Source organism: Sceloporus occidentalis, unplaced genomic scaffold (assembly GCF_023333645.1).
Source record: "Sceloporus occidentalis isolate IW3139 unplaced genomic scaffold, rSceOcc1.0.p SCAF_173, whole genome shotgun sequence".
NCBI classification, from domain to species: domain Eukaryota; kingdom Metazoa; phylum Chordata; class Lepidosauria; order Squamata; family Phrynosomatidae; genus Sceloporus; species Sceloporus occidentalis.
Genome location: NW_028317153.1, coordinates 174212 through 193003, shown reverse-complemented (window position 1 = coordinate 193003; position 18792 = coordinate 174212). Strand labels below are relative to the sequence as shown.

The 18792-nt window shown below is 46.7% G+C and overlaps 3 protein-coding genes across 6 annotated transcripts; 2 read left to right on the top strand and 1 right to left on the bottom strand.

Annotated features, from left to right (window-relative positions):
• Positions 1 to 1082: 1082 nt before the first annotated feature.
• On the top strand, positions 1083 to 5148 carry LOC149279266 (protein LSM14 homolog B). 4 transcript variants are annotated; one of them, XM_089501360.1, is made up of 9 exons: positions 1083 to 1203; positions 1758 to 1921; positions 2072 to 2207; positions 2612 to 2731; positions 3836 to 4006; positions 4273 to 4326; positions 4455 to 4616; positions 4703 to 4858; positions 4976 to 5148. In XM_089501360.1, the coding sequence occupies exons 1-9, from the start codon at positions 1083 to 1085 to the stop codon at positions 5146 to 5148; spliced, it is 1257 nt and encodes a 418-aa protein (XP_089357486.1). The 4 variants fall into 4 exon arrangements, with proteins under 4 accessions (XP_089357486.1, XP_089357485.1, XP_089357487.1 ...); XM_089501359.1 differs by having other exon boundaries at positions 3836 to 4009; positions 4255 to 4326; XM_089501361.1 differs by lacking the exon at positions 2612 to 2731 and having other exon boundaries at positions 3836 to 4009; positions 4255 to 4326; positions 4703 to 4859; positions 4983 to 5148.
• Positions 5149 to 7791: 2643 nt separating this feature from the next.
• Positions 7792 to 10213, bottom strand: LOC149279265 (proteasome subunit alpha type-7-B). Its single transcript, XM_089501366.1, has 7 exons — positions 10118 to 10213; positions 9609 to 9735; positions 9303 to 9427; positions 8858 to 8980; positions 8651 to 8770; positions 8510 to 8572; positions 7792 to 7881 (listed from the first exon to the last, which is right to left on the bottom strand). The coding sequence occupies exons 1-7, from the start codon at positions 10211 to 10213 to the stop codon at positions 7792 to 7794; spliced, it is 744 nt and encodes a 247-aa protein (XP_089357492.1).
• Positions 10214 to 10732: 519 nt separating this feature from the next.
• LOC149279264 (calcium-responsive transactivator) lies at positions 10733 to 17952 on the top strand. The gene is made up of 11 exons (XM_089501369.1): positions 10733 to 10801; positions 11526 to 11602; positions 11924 to 12008; positions 12385 to 12529; positions 13973 to 14170; positions 14270 to 14434; positions 14880 to 14981; positions 16792 to 16887; positions 17008 to 17127; positions 17435 to 17562; positions 17926 to 17952. The coding sequence occupies exons 1-11, from the start codon at positions 10733 to 10735 to the stop codon at positions 17950 to 17952; spliced, it is 1212 nt and encodes a 403-aa protein (XP_089357495.1).
• The last annotated feature ends 840 nt before the right edge of the window (positions 17953 to 18792 follow it).

Here is an 18792-nt window from a genome sequence, read left to right as displayed (position 1 = left end):
CTTTACAGCTGGAGAAATGGGGGCCGGATGGAGCCGATCTGCTGACAAATTCTGCTCTGAGAATAAATCTTCAACTGCAGGAAGCGCTACGAAGTATTCAGTTTTTAATTTTATTTATTAAAAAGTCTCGCCATAATAAGCAGTGGAATATTACTGTTATAATGTGTGCCATAAGAATAAGTACATAGGTATCAACTGTCCTGGATCTAGCAAGACTTCCTTAACTGTAGATCTACACTGTACAATCTTTTTCCTTTGATTGCCCTGATTTCAGAGACGCCGGAGAAGAGCTGAGGCTTTGGGAGTGTGTTTGCAATAGAATTTAGGATCTCCTTCAGATTAGGTGCCTATTAAAGAGCCCTGGGCTACCTCTGCCCGAAAAGCTGGAGCAGATACCTGGGGAGGTCCTAGGACCTGTTCTGATTTACCAAAAATGTCATCTTTTACAGTATAAATTATATAAAAATGCTGGGCTTTTTGATCAGAATAGTTTAATGAAGATTATTCACAAAATTCTATATGTAGTGTGTTCCCTATAATATTTCTTTCCAACCGGAAACATGGATGTTAAGTACATACATGCATCACTTTATATGAGATTCCGGCATTGGAGGTACCTGCTGATGCCAAAACAGTTGAGACAATTGTACATTTTAAGCGTTAAATCTTAATAATAATAAATAATATAGATTGGATTTATTAGTGTACCGCCAGCAAAATGTATCTTGTAAGGACAACAGGAGGAGGTTGCGTTGAAGCTCCGTTGTGTAGAGCTCGATGGTCTCCTGTAACCTGCGTCACCAGTTGCCGGGTCCCATGTCCCGTCCTTTCCAGCCAATCAACGCGATTTGCGTCACCTACCTGGAAAAGGCACATCTTGCGCAGCAACAAACAATCGGGACGGCCGCGGCTCCCCCCCCATCTCGTGGACGTAGACGAGTGGGCGTGTGCGGGGCTCGGGTATTTATAGGGCTGTAATGGGCGGCTCCTAGCAGTCCGCGGGTTTCTCGGGGGCAGAAGGAGTGTTTGAGTTTGTATTGTGGACCCGGGAGAGGGAGCCCCGCGCCAGCCAGGCCGGCACCATGAGCTCGGGTACCCCGTACATCGGTAGCAAGATCAGCCTGATTTCCAAGGCCCAGATCCGCTATGAGGGCATCCTGTACACCATCGACACGGATAATTCTACTGTGGCCCTGGCCAAAGGTGCGTGGGGCCCTAACTCCGAGGGCCACAGCTCTGTCTTCGTATGGTGTCTTTGCTCCTCTATTTCACCCACCCCATCAACAGTATTTGGCTGTCAAACCCCACCTGCACTTCATGGGGGGGGGGGGTATTTGCAGCCTCCTGCCCCAGCTGAGTATTCACAGATCCCCCTCCCCCACCTAAACTGGCTGAGGATCTTTTATAGGTTTGCTTGAGTGTTGTGGGGTATCTACTGCATCCTACCCCCAGCTCCCTTGGTGTCACCAGGCTGATGCCCCCGTTGCCTAATAACTGCCCCCCCCCCCCCTCCCTGTCACCTAATAGCCTGTGACATGTTTCCTGTTGTGGTTGGAATGTCATCTGATGGCTCGTTACCGGCCCCTCGCTCTCGGTACCGGATAGCCCAACTCCATGAGTGCCTGCTGGTGCATCACACTGAATATTCTGTAACTAGAATCCTATTGTGAGCCGGTTCTCTCCTGCCAACTTGCTGGTGAATTTATGCCATTTTAAACAGCGTAAAACTCCTGTATTTGATATTTTCTCCCAATAAGTTCGCTCTTTTGGAACCGAAGACCGTCCTACAGACCGCCCGGCCCCCCCTAGAGAGGAAGTGTATGAATACATCATATTCCGGGGCAGCGATATAAAGGACATCACTGTATGTGAGCCTCCCAAGGCCCAGCATGCCTTGCCGCAGGACCCTGCCATCGTCCAGGTATGGCACCTCATGTTACCTGCGCAGGTACTAGGAGTCTCGAATGACTCTGTCAGCACTGGGTTAACGTGTCAGCGCCGCTCACGCACTGGCCGCTGTGCTAAACAGACGTGTCTACTAACATGCTCCGTTTTATTGCTGTGTCCACAGTCCTCTCTGGGTTCTTCTCCTGCCACTTCTTACCAGTCCTCCGTGCCTTACAGTCCGTTCAGAGGCATGCCGACCTACAGCCAGCTCGCCGCCACCTCCCTCCTCGGCCAGCAGTATGCCGCCTCACTGGGCTTGGGTAAGTGTGCTTTGTGGGTAAACACCTCAGGACGTGTCACGGAACGTGTAAGCGTGGTCTGGAACGGTGTCGGGGAGCGTTTGGCACGCTGCGCTCGTGGTATGACCTCATGAGCCATGCTGGAGCAGGGCGGACTGCCAGTGTGGTTTCTTGCACAAGACATCGCCCCGGTATCCGTGCCAAGACTGCGTTGTGCCGGGCGCGCTGGCTTAACAGGCCGACTATCTCCTGGCAGTACACGTAGTCCCACCCGAAAAGTTATCTGACTGCGGATGACGTGTGATCATGGGTGACATTCCTCTACTCTATTAAACCTCGCGGATAATGCTGCCGGCTGTCGTACAGAGCGCTTTGGCCCTGTGTTCATGTGTGTTCTGTCTTCTTGCATCTATCTCTTCACGCAGACAAGCTGGTGAGTCCCCCGGCATCAGCCGCGGCGTCCAGCCCCTGCTCTTCTCCCTCTCCGCAGCCCGTGGCGCCGGACCCTGATATTTTGGCAGAGCCTCTGCACCTGTCTTCAAAGGGTAACGACGGGGATCCGCTATGCAATGAGCTCTGCATGCTGCTGTGTAGCCTGGCTTCGCGTCTGTCTCGCTCTGCTTCGTCCCTTACGGATAACTTGGGGCATCTGATGCGAGTGACACGTCACTGGCGTAAGATCTCGCCTGTTAAAGCTTCATGGGAACTGCTCGGTCTTCCCTTAAACCCCCTTCAAAAAAGGTCCTACCGCGCCCAGGGTGTCTTACACCCTGTACGTAATGAATGGGGCGGAATAATTCTGACGTGGCTTGGGATCTGCCTCTGGTTAATCATGTTCTGATCGATGTTCCCCATTGTGTTACTGAGCGGTTTAACGAGGTCTCGTTGCTTTTTTTTCGTTAATAAAACCTCTTGCATCAGATTCCACGGGTTTATCTGTAATGGTTTCCAAAAAGAGTCCAATTCCTTTTCTTAATCAATACTAAATCAGGCTAAATTCATAGTTTAACGTCTTCTAGTCTGTGCTCCATGATTCTTCCAAGAGTTTCTTGACTTTTAAATGTCTCGGATGCACTTCGATAACATGAAACGTCGACGTGCTTTCTGAAACCTTGGCTCGGTTTAAGATGTTGGTAGCTTTGGCAGATGGGTGTAGAACTTTCCCAAACTAAAACGTTGTCTCTTAACCCCGTGAACCCTGACTTATCCCCCCCGTGTATAACAATGACCCGGCCGCTGCTTGCTTGCTTTAACTGCTTTGGGTCGGAATGCTGTCTGCATGCTTTATTTTTTACAGGTATTATCACTAAAAGCACAACACGTTTACTGTCGCTCGCAGTAATTAGCGAATCGGCCTCGGTGCTGAATCCTGTCTTTCAAGCTAAAGCTTCATCCATCCAGTCCTGCTCGGGAGGGCATGGGGAGATTTAATAGTCCGGGCAGTTATCGTCCTCTGATGTGCGGCTGCTTTACACGGTGCTGGCTTTTAGTGATGAGCCTCCTTTTTATATTGTAGTTGTAGACTGCATTCTGTGCCCTGTAAGGTTATCTGACCTTCAGCCTCACGTGGCTACAGAATGTGGCCTCCATGTGTCCTCTGTTCCACTGTTGGCAACGTTCTTTGAGATTTATGTTTTTATTATTTTCAGCAGCAGGCTTCCCCTCTATCCCGGTGAGGAAAAGCCCCATGGTGGAGCAAGCTGTCCAGACCGGCCCGGTGGAGAACATGGCTCAGAAGAAGCTGCAGCTGGCAAAGGGACCTCCTGTTGTCCCACGTGGAAACAGACAGGGTCAGACACCAGCCCAGCCAGCTCCACTGAATGGTAAGGAGAGAACCTGCTAATAACAGAAGGGGTGCCAATCAAATCGCCCCGATCATACACACCATTAACTTCCATGTCTCATAGTTCTCTGCGCTGATGCAGCATTCCCGGAATAGTGAATTGCACGGGGGGGGGGGGGGGCAAATTCTCCCTGTCTCTGAAATACAGATGTAGCAACTCGTTGGCTGGCTTGTGTTCAGAAGGCATGTTTACGGGACAATTCCTTTTATTCGTTTAACTTGCAGTTCCACTTCCCGCTGCACCTACACAGAACTTGGTGAACGATGAAAACAAGAGGCCTCCCAGACGGCGATCAGGTAACTAGACTTACTCTTTTGGTTCTGGTTCTTTTGGTTTGGTTCTGTGGTCCGGAAGTCCTTGTCTCCCTTATTTCGGCCACCTCTCCAGTCCCACTGTGAACCCCGTAACGGTCGCTCATCAACAGGCAACAGACGGACACGGAATCGCTCCCGTGGTCAGACCAGACCGACTACCGTGAAGGAGAACGCGATAAAATTTGAAGGAGACTTTGACTTCGAGACTGCCAATGCCCAATTTAACCGTGAGGAACTGGACAAGGAATTTAAGGATAAACTGAACTTCAAAGGTGAGCGAATTAACTTTTCCTTAACTGCTGCCCCCTTTAGTCCGAAGGATGGTCCTGTAAGGTTGTCTGTATCTTCTACCCAACAGATGACAAGCCAGAGAAGGAGGGGGAAGAGAAGGGAGACTCAGGGGTGGAAACTCAAAACAGTGATGGGAATCCAGAGGAAGATCCACTGGGACCCAACATCTATTATGATCGGTCAAAGTCTTTCTTCGACAACATTTCTTCAGAGATGAAATCCAGGTAAACTTTTACCCCCCCCCCCAAGAAAATACTTAATTGCCAACTGCTTGTACTGTTAGAGGTCCAAGCCGCCAAGTCATGCAACTTTGGGTTATGTCAAACTTCCAACTTTCCTTGTTCCAGACGCACCACGTGGGCAGAAGAAAGGAAGCTGAACACAGAAACGTTCGGGGTCTCCGGCAGATTCCTGAGGGGACGCAGCTTCCGTGGCGGCTTCAGAGGGGGCAGGGCAAGCGGACCTTCTCGCAGGAACCAGGCGACCCAAAGGGCCGGAACCGGGAGAGTGTGAGATGTCTCACCGCAAATATGGACTGGAAGGGTGGCTTGCTCCCCCACACGTACTTGTCTTCCACATTTTCTTTTTCTCCCCCAAAACAATCGTAGCAATTCATGATATAACCCGGCTGCGGCCCCATTAGATTCTCAGATCCATTTAGTTCTGGTTGTATAGGCTACAGAGTGGAATCGGAACGTTGTGTGTGATTTAGGAGGTAGAGAGCTGAGGTGTACTTACAGGGGAAAGAAACTGGTTGCGTTCGTTATAAGCCTGCGGAAACACGAGCAGCTTTTTTTCTTTTTTCTAGAAGCCCCGACAGGTGTGTTCGAGGCAGCGTCTTGGACTATTTTGCTTTTTAACATTAACTTTTTTTTGTTCAAGCACCGTATTCCCCTTTGTTTTAGTAGTAGGAGTTCTCTCCTTTCTGAGCGGATATACGCTCATCCTCCGGCTCTGGATGTCTGGAGTATTTATTTTATTGCACCACTCAGGACTTTTTGTGTCTTAGGACATAAATTCTAGCACGGATGGCTTGTTTTGGGTGGTAGACTCGCACCTCCTTCACTTTCTTTATAACTTTTCTTTATTTCTTCCTGAGCACTTATGGTTTCACAGCGTAGCCGGGTTGGTACCAAAACTGAACCCCTTCGGCTGAAGATTGACTGAGATGTTGACTACTGCGGATCATTCGCATCCCGCCTGACGTGAAGGTAGCGATTCACTGCCGAAAAGGAGCATGTTATTATCCTTCAGCAGATCAAGACGAACCTTGCATGAGGGTCTAATTTTGTGGGTTTTTTTTTTTTTCCTTTAGAAAATGGCACTTAGCAGTCATTGTCAAACTCCCCCCCCCCCCCCCCCCCATGACAATTTTTAAGTTATGACCAATAAGTTAATTTAAAGGTGACTATTTTTTTTTTTGTAGCTGTTTGGTGCTAGAAAATAAATGGCACATGGAAGGGGATGTGATGTAAATTTATCTACCAATAAACCTAAAACTCTTTACTATGTCCTTGTGGTGTTTGTCGTCGGAGGTTGGGTTAGTCATAGGGAGAGGGAAAATCTTACAAATCCATCCTGAAGAGCAAACCTTCTTACAAAGTAACAAGAATTGCAACTAAATGGCCAGTGATCAGCATTTGGCTTATAATGGTTTAGGCTTGTTCCTTGTCGTATCGACCCGTTTTCTCCTGTCTTGCATTCAGTGTAGAAGGACTTTAGCTTTCCAGCTGGTATTTTAATGCTGGGGCATGGATTACACTCATGGAAACCTAACTTGCATTAGTGAGGGATGCCAGTTGGGCTTGTATAGATTTCAAAATCCTCATTCTGCATTAGAATGTCCTTATGGGACTATAATGAACCGCTGGAGACTCGGGGCCAAGAACTTGTTCCTGGATCAAGGATCCTTCATCCATCTTTGACTGACACCATAATGATAGTCACTGGCATGATCTGAGAAGTGAGTGCAAACTCAAGAGTGTGCAGTATTTGGTGACAGTCCATGCTATGGATCTTCTAGACAAGTGAGGCTCTGCAGCCAGAGGTGCAGGTTTCAGCACATGTAATCAGTGATTTAATTTTAAAGTTAATGGACACAAGTCTAGGATCGAATCCCACTTAAAAGACCCTCAAGTACTTCTTTGCCCTCCCTTGAACATGTGACCCCACCTGCTGGGTGATATGGGGTATTCCAGTTCCTACATACAGGCTACTGCTACCCTTTCCTCACAGGGTCACATTAACTCATCCTACTCTATATGATTGCAGGCAATATGAAATCACTAATACGCATACAGTGTATTCCAGACCATGTCTATTATATCAGTATCCACCATGTGACCGCAGAACCCCTATACTGGATGTCTGCCTCGTGCAAAGAGGGTAACTACTTACATCAAAGAAAACCAGTGGCCTCCCTGCCAGAGGTGATAAACTCCCTGTAACGGATGGGGAACCAGGCCTGTGTGGCCCTTTACAAATGCTACCAACGGTGTGGTTAAGTGGTAACCCACCCATAGAACTTAACTTTTTCTGTGGCAGGAGCTGCAGAGGATTGGTGTGTGGGGTTTAACCCCTTCACGATGTTCAGGTTTTATTAAATCCAATCTGACAACAAAGACTTTAATTAAGGAGCTTTACTTGTCAGCTGTCACAGGTAGAAGCCACCAGATTTTTCCTACTTGATTTTTTAGGTCCACAGATTTGCCGCAGCATTTTTACTTCTTTATACTCAGGGGTACAACGGTACTTTTCCTCCAGCTACACTTCTGGATTTTGGCATTTTTTCACTATTTTGTACAACCCCTGAAATGCTTCACTTATTTCCACTGCAGACCTCTAGCCCTCTCGTGAAGACCCAATAATTATATAGATATATTTTAAAGTCCAATTGCCAAGAACCTAACGCAGAATTTGTCAGCTTTAGAAATAGACATTTCCGTTTACACATCCTGTACCTGGAACCCAACCAAGACAGACTAATAAAGTTGGAACAGAGAACAATCTAAACGATCCGTCATGTTTGGAAAAGCATTTATACCGGAGCTTAAGGTACAGTACATATCTGCAGTCCAGAAAGCAGGTGAAATTATAAAAGCAGGTGATTTATTCGCAGGATCTCATACCGGACACACACAGTACACAGAGAACACGTTATGTCTTCTTCTGTTTCTTCTTTTCATTCTCTTCCTTTTCTTTCTCGATTTCCGCTACGTATCTCTCGATCTCGTCAGGACTCAGAATCTGTCAGAACAGCAGATGGGTTAATGGCTGCAAGTCTGGCGTCTGATGGCCACGGGGGGGCCACAAGCCAACTGATATAACAACACTTAGCCTACAAGGATGGGAGGGTGGTCTAATATAAGGGCCATTTCTTGTATGAGTTTCGGGGTCTGTTACCGATTGGCTAGGATTTTTAGGAAAGGTGTCTACTGAAAACATTTCTCCTTTTAAGTTGAAGATAGACACCAATATATAAAAATAAAAAAAACATTCAAACGTTTGGGGCCACTGAGCTGTTTTGCTGTAAAACAAGGCAATTTCTGGCTGTAACATAATTGGAAAATTATCCTTTAAAACAAATTTGGATCAGCGAACACAACGTGCCATTGGAACCCAGGAGTGATGGGAGTGATAAAGGGCAAAATTTGCGTTTCTTTCAAAAGCAAGGAAATTTCTAGGCTACACCAAACTTTTGAACGGTGACATATATTGAAATACCAAGAAAGATCAGCTTCATGGGTTTAGCATTAAACTACCTGTAAATTATGATAAACACTAAGCTAACACCTAAACTCTACGGATAATTCTGTAAATGACCTACAAAAAAGCGAGCTATAATATACCACCACCACGACCACCCGACGCTCACCTTGAGCGGTTGATCTCGCCTCATGACGGCCAATTCTACGTTTTTCCCACCGGATTGTACAACCTGGAAAAATATTATCACGTTAGACGGCAGCCTATATAACATCTAGGAGGGAAAGCGAGGGAGGAACACGATGCGCACCTCTAGCAGCGCCTTGATGACGAGTTTAATGGTCAAATCATCTGTTTCGATGGCCTCTTCGGTGTAGTGCTTCTCCAGGAATTCACGCACAGACTTGGCGCCCCTGCCGATGGCATTGGCCTGCGTGACGGAAGAAAAACGCACGTTTAGTACACAAGTTCTACATCGCTGGCTTGCAGATGAGACTTTGCACGCACGCACGCTTACCTTCCAGGCATGGTAAGTGCCAGAGGGATCTGTCTGGTAGAGACGTGGAGTGCCATCAAAGTCAAATCCCACGATCAGAGCAGATATCCCGAAGGGCCGGCGTCCGTTGCTCTGAGTGTAACGCTGAGGGGAGACGGTTAGGATTAACACCGACTCATACTTCAGTAATAAAGCAGCTGGTGGCACCTATCGGCACATCTTAAGACTTTTATGCGGTCAAAAGATCCAAACTGCACTCCTTTATCGACGGAGACCTCAGAGGCCTAAAAATCACGTGACTATATCTTGTTGCATAAAGATTTTGGTCTGTAAAATAAAGCTTTTTGGTCTATAAAGTACAGCTTTTTTTACGAACAAGTGATTCCCAGTAATAATCAGTAAGCTCCTCGAGAGCAGGGCAGATACCCCATCTGTGAAGGACCGATTTATGTACCAGAAGTCTTACCTGTTTCAGACTGGCAATGTACCGCGTGATGTACTCCACAGTTACCGGATCTTCCACCGTGAGTCTGTGGCTCTGGCATTCCACTCGCGCCCGATTTATAACAATCCGAGCATCGGCTGTGAGGCCTACAACACAGAACAAGTGTTTTAACTCAAACTCAATAAGAGGAGAAGAAGCATTCTGTGTAACGTCAGCAACCACAAGTCATCTGCTCCGTGTGACAGTTAGTAGTGAAAATAGGGTCTCGCTCCCCAAACTCAACCACATCCGTGATATAATATCGTCAGCCAACGCGCCCCGTCTTACCAGCGAAAGCCATGAACACGTTGTCGTCCAGGGCACAGATTTTCCGCACCGTGCGCTCATCCTGGAGCTTGGCCACCGATTTCTTCTCTACTCCGAGGACCACGATCTCTTTACCGCGCACCCCGACCTGAATGGGAGAATACGGGGAGACAAGAGGGTCACTGACACGCGTCAGGAACCAGCATGGAAGAAACATTCAGCTGGAACCCCCCACCAAGAGCCCCCATGTCCTTAAAAGCCCACCACAGCAGGCACCCTCCTTAAGCCTATACTGGCTAAACCATACGACTGCCAGGACCCAACTGCCCCACATACCATGCCCCCTCGCTCTACCTGCCCCAAAACCATGCCCCCTAACTCTACCTTCTCTAAAACCATAATCTCCCACCAAAACCATGTCCTGACAGTTGCCCCAATACCACAGGGCACCATAGGAGCCCCGCTTACTCCTCCCCCAAGCCTCTGTGTCCACGGGGTTCACCCCTAGGGCCCCGTATCAGCCTCCTCACCGCGGTGGATCCTTTCTTCACCGCCTCCTGGGCATATTCCACCTGAAAGAGATGCCCATCCGGCGAGAAGACGGTAATCGCTCGGTCGTAACTCATGTTCAATGGAGAGGAGATGCGCACACAAACCGAAACCTGCTCAAAACAGCGCACTCATCCCCTGCCTATTCACTTAGCGTACTTCCGCCGGGAGCGCAGCGTCGCTCAATTCACCAGATGGCTCACTACGCTACGCAAAGTGCGCAACCCTAGCCCCGCCCCCGGGAACCTGCTTTACCCGGCGCCTGCCACAGGAAACACGGCTTGTGGAGCATACCATGTGCACGCAGGGGGAGCTGGGTACAACCCCACCCCTCACAACTCACGTAGGGGTCAGCTGTCAAAGTAAAAATGTGCCGAATTCTTTATTAATTTTTATTGTAAAAAATGAACTGCATTCCTTCCCTACACAGTGGGCCCCAGGGATAGCGGACTATGCCATCAGCACAAATCCCCCCCTGTCTGCTGCAGATAATGACAATCCTTTTGGCCAGTAATAGGGTGCATATTATAGGAATATCTGGAATAATTCCCCAGCTGACAGCCTGCATCAGACACCCAGGGGCCACAGGGGCGACCATGTCCGTGGCCTTTGCATCAGCCAGACCCAGAGGGAAAGGAGAGGTGACCCAGCAAACTATCCAGAAGGTAAAGCTCTGCAGGAGCTGCCTGCTGGGATCTGGTTTATTATAAGGAGAGGGAGGGGAGTGCATGCTTCATATGTTATACATAATGCAGAGGGCACAGAACCAGGTGTGGGGGGGCCCTGGGGCAAAAACAAACAAATGGGGGGGCCAGAAAAATTATATATATATATATGTGCACACATCCATATGCCCACACACACACGCATATTTATCGCATGGCATCTGCCCTCCCAGATGTTATTTGCCTCCATGATGACAGTAACAGAATGGCTCCCTATTTGTTGCTATAGGGGGAGGGTTTGTGCACAAGGTGCTGTTTGCTCCCATTGTCTTCCGTTATACGTGCCGGTCTGTGGCAGCCGCCGCGTTCTGCCCTCTGCGGAGAGGTGGGTGATCCCCCGAAAGCCCGTACGAGACGGGAATAAGGGAGCGTTCTGTTCGCCTGCAGCCACGGGGTACGTAAGATCCTACTCTGTGATACCGGCTGGGGGGGTGAAGACGTGTCTCTGGGAGACTCATTAGGCGAATGCGTATTAAGATGCCCTCGGCTGCTTCGTAACTCGGGGTACAGCACCCCCCGAATGTTAACATTAACTGCCCTGTCAGGGGTTCATCCGCGGGCTCGATCGGGTTGTATGGGGTAGGTGGTGGGAGAGATGGAGCATGTCTGGTGCCGGAGTGGACGATCTTCTAATTTGGTTCTGGATTTATTTAATTTTTTGTAGATGTTGGATGAAAACCATCACCTGATACAATGTATAATGGACTATCAGAGTAAGGGCAAGACGGCCGAGTGCACCCAGTGAGTATCCGCTCAGGAGCAAGGGTAATGTTGGCTTATCGGGGCCAACGATGGCGCGTCCACTATCTTAAACCAAAGACTCCCTGGCATTTTCTTGTATGGAACGCTTCGTTTCTATGAGTGCATCTTTTAGACATGGAGATACTTGGTCTTCTGCATAAAAGGTGGTACTTGAAAAGTAGTCTTATTGCCATAGCAACTAGCAAAATGTTGCAGCCGTTCTTTTGGTTTCTAGGGCGATAAACTCACTTCTTACGCACAAAACCCGTTGATATTGGTTCTTTTTGCTTCGTCTCCAAATCAAACCCCCCCCCCCCCCAGGTATCAGCAGATTCTACACAGGAATTTGGTTTATTTGGCAACGATAGCGGATTCCAACCAGAACATGCAGTCCCTGCTCCCGGCGGTAAGTGTATAGTTCACCGGGGTGGTCTTCTTTCCCCTACTTGGTTTCTAACATTCAGGCGATGAGGGTCTCAAGAAGACTGGTTTAAGAACATGGGGTAATGTATAAAAAAAAGATTCTGGATTTGCGATGTGATTTTATAACCGTAGCAACCAACGGAATGGTCCAGTTGGCCAAATTTCGCTCCAGAATCCCCTTTTATACCTAAGCCTCGTTATTTAAAAAAATGATACATTTGTTTGGGGTGAAAACATTTTAAAATGTAACTGTAAGAGTTTGTAAGAAGATGTCAGGCTGTGCGTTGGTAGAACTCGGTTACAGTTTCTCTTGCTATGTAGCCACTTTTGACGTTTAAACGGCCACATTCTCCTTGCAGCCTCCGACGCAGAATATGAATCTTGGCCCTGGAGGGATGAGCCAGACGGTGCCCGGCCAGACCCTCCACTCCCAGGGTAACGTGAGTGATGCCCTGGGTGCCAGCCTGCCCCCCGCCTCCCTCATGCAGAGTCAGATCAGTAACGGTGAGACCCCCTTTCTACCGCCTTTAGATGGCTTAGAAACAGAAGTACAGATGCTGCGTGTGCCCTTAGCCTCGTAGAGGTGCCAGGCGGGGGTCCTGGGGGGGCATTAACGTGTCCTCTGCGTCCTTGTTTGTGAGAGATAATTAATAGAACATGCCCTATCCCTTTAATCGCAGTGTGGGTGACCGTGGTGTCTGCATGTGCGTGTGTGCTTGTATGTAACCTCGTTATCTTATATCTCGCAATGTGTTCTATTAGTATTTGTGAATTCGATACAGCTGGTTAGGGTTTCAGATGCAGCCGTCGATATTATCGTGAATATTAGCCATAGAGGTTTGGACAATGGCATGAGTAAGATGGCGGCTCCAGCGGGTGTTCATAGCAGGCCCGGACTGGGACAAAAAATAGGCCCGGGCATTTAAGACTGAGCAGCCCATTTTTATTTATTTATTTATTTATTGTTAAAGCCCACCCTTCATGTACCCTCTGCATTTCCCCAAATCACTTAAACATTCATGATAGACACAAACACTTACTCACTCATTCACACAAATCATAAGCACATATTCATTAATGCAGTCTCACAAATCATTCAAGCAATTCATCCACACAATTAATTCATTCATTCTCGTACGCATTCACACTACCCCCTCTCCCCATCTACCCCTCCCCTTCTTATCTGCCCCTTCTAACTATGTACCCCCTTCCCCACTTCTCAATATGTACCCCCTCTCACTATCTATCCCCTCTCCCCCTTTCTATGTAACCCCTCTCCCACCTCTCACTGCACCCCCCTCCCTCACCCCACTTACCTTGTTGCCGGAGTAAGCAGCAACTGCGACCAGGCCTGCCACTCTAGGGGGCTGGGCAGCCCCCTCCATGGCCGGCCTTAGGGGTGTGCGGCCGCACAGGGCTTAAATTAAAACATCAGGTTTTTTTTGTTGGTTTTTTTTTAAGTTTATTTAACATCTTCCATGATAAATAAAGTTAAACAAACTTTATTTAACATGGAGGATGTTAAATAAAGTAAACAAAAAAGCCCCCCGATGTTTTAATTTAAGCCCTGTGCGGCCACACACCCCTAAGGCCGGCCCTGGTTGGGGATGCCCGCCCCCTAGAGTTGCGGACCCGGTCGCAGTTGCTGCGGGCTTAAAAGGGCAGGTGCCCCTTCTGCCCTGCGTTAATGCGGCTGCATAGGCCCAGTCAGTCCCGTCCTGACTGGGCCTATTTTAAGGTAGGGGCCTGGAGCTGCAGCTCCATCAGCCCCTACGTCAATCCGGCCCTGACCCGCCCGATGGCCAGTCCGGGCCTGGTTCATAGTGTGTGAAATATTAGACTTAACTTTGGGGTCCTAATTTGATATTGAGCTTTACGTGGAGAACAGCCATATAACCTTTCCTCAGACACAAGCCCAGCGCGTTGAACCGTGATCTCTCATTGCAGGGCCCAGCCACGTGTCCATGCAGCAGTCTGGACAAACCACCATGCCAACGTCAACCATGAGCATGGCTGTCAGCTCACACGGCACTGCCCCCGGGTACAACCACCCTGTGCCCAGCTCCCAAAACATGCCAATGCAAAGCCAAGGGAGTATTGGCAACTATGTATCAAGAGCCAACATGAACATGCCATCTAACCCAGGTAATTCTTAGCAGACATGTCCACCTGACACACGAATGGCGCCATTGTAGTTCTTTTGGACTTTACCTTGTCTTTATTATCTTCCCTGCTGTTGCCTAGTATCCATGATGCACCAGCAAGCAGCCAGCTCCCATTACACCACGGCACAAGGAGGCGGCCAACATTACCAAGCACAATCTTCCATCTCCATGATGAGTCAGAACAACCAAGGGTCTGGCATGATGGGACAAAGACCACTAGGTCCCTACAGACCAACCCAGCAAGGTAGGAGGACATGTGCTGGCCTGAGACAGGTGAGTGCTTTGCCAGGAAGCCATGTCAAGAAGGCACTTCTACTATGTTCACCTGTGTGCTGTGGCCCAGCCCTGGTCCCTCTCTTCTTCATATGTGTTTCTTTCCCTGGCCCCTGTACCCACTATTTACCTTCCTCCGAGCTTTGTGTCCCATTCTTCTTCTTAGGTCCCTCTCTTCCTCAAGCTCCGTTATTACTCTCTTAATCGCCCCTGTGTCCTCTCCTTCAACTACTTGTGGGCACAGTGTTCCTCTTTTCTTCCTGTGCCACCATCTTTCCCACTCTTCACCTATTTCCAGGCACAGTGTCCCTCTCTTCCTTTGCCTGATAGGTTATGTGCTTTATTGCACCTTTAGTAGGGTTTTGATATTCTCCTCTTTTTGGAACTTATCAGTTTCTTCTTCTTTGTCGATATAGGATCTTCCCAGCAGTACCTGGGCCAGGAGGAATATTACAGCGAACAATACGGTCACAACCAGGCCTCTGCGGAACCCATGAGCCAGCAGTATTACACAGACGGTAAACTAATCCAGGGAACGGTGTCAGATATTTTATGATAGAAAACATGTATTCCACATATTCTGTATTTTACATGAAAACAAAATGGAGTCAGAGCCATTTTATTTTAATTAATCATATAGTGATTATTTCTTTTTGTCCTTGTTCTCTCTATAATTGAGAACAAAGAAGTATTCATGTATAATGATGTTTCAGTAAGTATGATACAATTAATGTTATCTTCCATGAGAAAATTAAGGAGTAGACGCTGCATATCTTTAGAAATGTAACTTGGAATGGGGGATACATGGTAAGACTACCAAGGCCTGAGTTACTATCTAGGAGGTAACACCTGGCGATTAGGGTGACCAAGGATAAATTCCAAACATATATGTAATGGTTTTAAATTAATTCTTAGACCAGAGCGTCTCTCACAGGTAAAGTAAGAAATTACAACGGTGTAAATATGAGTAGAAATTCTAATTATAATGGGTAAAACCCACCGTTATGATTGGAGAATTCCAATCAAGAGGTGGAGGCTATGATAATAAGCTCTGTTTTTAAGCTTATGTCTTGGATAATTAAAAAAAAAAAGAGGGGGACCTTAAAAAGATGGCACCCTGAAACAGACAGACCCGGACGGACTTATTCACCAAATTTACCCCAGAGAATTGGAATCTTAAGATTCTGGCACCATATTTCACTCTTGGAGTTACTTTGAGTTCTAACCTATATAACTGGTAGAAAGTTATTTTCTTTTCCACTTAATTTCTTGCCACTGAACCTGGATTAATTTCTACAAGGACCGGTGGGATAACAGCAACAAGTGGTGGTAATTATAATTGTTTTATTATTCTGAATAGAGATGAATTTTGTCTTCTTCGTATAGAATTCCCTGTTTCTGGGAAGTACTATATTGCATTATTGTATATGACGGCTTGTGAGACTGCAGCTTATAACCCGTGATAATAACAATAATGAAAAGGTATTTTTACCTATAGATGAAGTTTGACATTATTTGCATCTATTAGGAACTTCACTAATACTCTTAGACACAATTATATTATTTTTAATTTGTTATATTAGTTGAACTAATATTAGAGAGATAGTGATATTTTTATTACTGCCCAGATTATTATAAATTTTTGGTTGCTGAGTGGGATGGAAATTAATTGTGTGTTACTTATAAAGTAGTAACTTATATTGATAACTATCGATAATATACTGTATTTGAATTGATTCATTTTGATATGTTTTAAGAATTTTGTGTTTTATATCATGCACTGTGTGACCCATATATAGATTTGATAAATTGTATTCACAATAAATAATATTTTTGATTGATTATTTTCGTGATATCTATCTAATTTGAATTATAATTTTCGGCGATCTGAAAGAATTTAGGATCGGAGATAAAATATAGGGTATCTCCTTAAATTCATATTGTGGATGTGGTACTACAATATTTGATAGCGTCGTTATTTTGCGTATGTGATAAAATATTGGCTTTTGCCTATTTTGTCTCATTAATATCCCTAACAACGGGGACGAAGCATTCTAGACTTGGCCCCCAACACCTTCAGCTTCAAAATTATAACTTGATAAAAAGGGGAAAATTGGCTAAAAAGTGAAAAAATTGATGTGGGGCATACATGCTGGTTTGATTCTGGATTCAAAACATTTCTTCAACATTCTAAGAGAAGTTAGCTTTTTCATAACATTTAACGGGGACTAATAACGCCTTCTGCCGGATTTAATGCTTTTTGGCGGGTCTCGCTGAGGATTTAAAGTTTTTTTTGGTTATAAAACTGAACCCTTTTGTATTCTGCAGGACACGGTGACTACAGCTACCAACAATCATCGTACGGCGAGCAGAGCTACGACAGTCGAACGTTTGAGGATTCCTCGCAACATTACTACGAAGGGGGTAAGTAACCCTCTGTTACCCTCCTTACTTACCCTTCCAGGCGCCGCTCACGACGAATCGCTCCCTTTTAATTTATTTATTTAGCTAAAAGCTGCCTTGGTTGTGCTTAACCCTTTCCAGGAAACACACAGTACAGCCAGCAGCAGTCTGGGTATCAACAAGGAACAAGTCAGCAACAGGCATATTCCCAGCAGCAGTACCCCAACCAGCAGAACTACCCCGGGCAGCAGCAGGGCTACGGTGAGACTGGGAGACGCCCGAATAACATAGGCCATAATGGTAGGAAGCAGTACCCCTACCAGTAGGTCTACTGGGGGGGCAGTGGTAACTGGCATGGCCCATGTATGGTTAACCTTGGCTAATGACTATTTGGGGCATCCTAAAAAATATTAAAGCCCCCTTTAATTTCCTCTGTGGGGTATATGCAAACATTGAATTATGTTTTGTATCATAGGGGGCACGTCCGGCAGTTAATAGATTGAATGTTCTGGTTTGGCTGACCCAGAGGGCTTGTCATGTTATCTCTCTTGTGTGCTTTTGTGTCCAGTTCCTGCTCAGGGTGCCACCTCCCAGTATTCCAGCTACCAGCAGGGTCAAAGCCAACAGTATTCGGGTTACCGAGCCTCCCAGACTGCATCTTCCGCCCAGCAGCAGAGACCCTATGGCTATGAGCAGGTGAGCCAGTGTAGCCTGACTGTGTAATAAGTATGCATACTCATCCTCGCTTCTGTGGGTCCTCTTGGCCCACATGTTAAGTGTCCATCTCTACCCCTTCACCTGTACCCTGTTTCCTTCTCTTCACCTTCTTCTGGACCAGGTGTCCACCTTTTCACCTTGTTCTGGACCGAGTGTCCACCTTTTCACCTTGTTCTGGATCTTTTGTCCATCTTGTCTACGTCTCATTATGTACTTCAGGCCCCCATGTCCATCTTATCACCTTCCACCGGCCCCCGTGTCCCTCTCCTCTTCCCATTATCTATATCTTCCTCACACCATCTTTAGTAGTGCTTTGTTTTGATTTCTTCCTTTCTCTTTCAGGGCCAATACGGAAATTACCAGCAATAGCAAACCAGGTGATGCCTAATACCTTCTCATGGTACCGCCACCGGACTTGCGAGGGTCAAAGGGAGAACTCGTTTGGGGGGCCCATGGCCTATTCATCGTCATTTCTAACGTCACACACAGATAACTTTAGGGACCTTCCCTTTTCACAGGTCTGCGGCACTGAGCATATTAGTCATCGGGGTACAGCCTTCCAACAGAGGTGGTAATCAAATTTAAACAGGCGAAAAATTACACTTTTGGGGTGTTACAGCGCCTACAAACAAAGGGAACAGTCTTTTACAAAGGGTTAAATCAACCCAGTAAATGAGATACAGAGACCCCGCAGAAGCGACCAATAATTTTATTTCTCAGGATGTTTCAGTTAGTAATTGAGACACCTTTTCTCAAGTAACATTACCTACCACTTTGGTGATTGTTTCTGTGGCCCTAAATTATAGAGCGCTGTATCAATGTCCATGTTTTATATGTTTATAATAACCCCCTCCCCCGCAAACACCGGAAAATATTTACCCTTTAATTGCCAGAAGGGTAAGATCCGCCTCTGATCATCCTAACTGTATGTGAACGGCATGCGCCGACATCATTAAATGGCGTTTCTGCGGGGACCTCCCATGGGGTGACTCCGCCATGATGTCATATAACAAGATTAGCCAAACTGGAGTCTGTGCAGCTCTGACAACTCCCATAACCCTCAGCTAGCAGCAAATCCCATTATATATATATATACATATTTATATATATATATATATATACATATATAGCCATGTTTTCTTTAGTGCCGGTGCTGAGAAGGACTGGAGGAGTCGTCGGTCTCCCTTTTATTTATTGACTTTTTTCGTA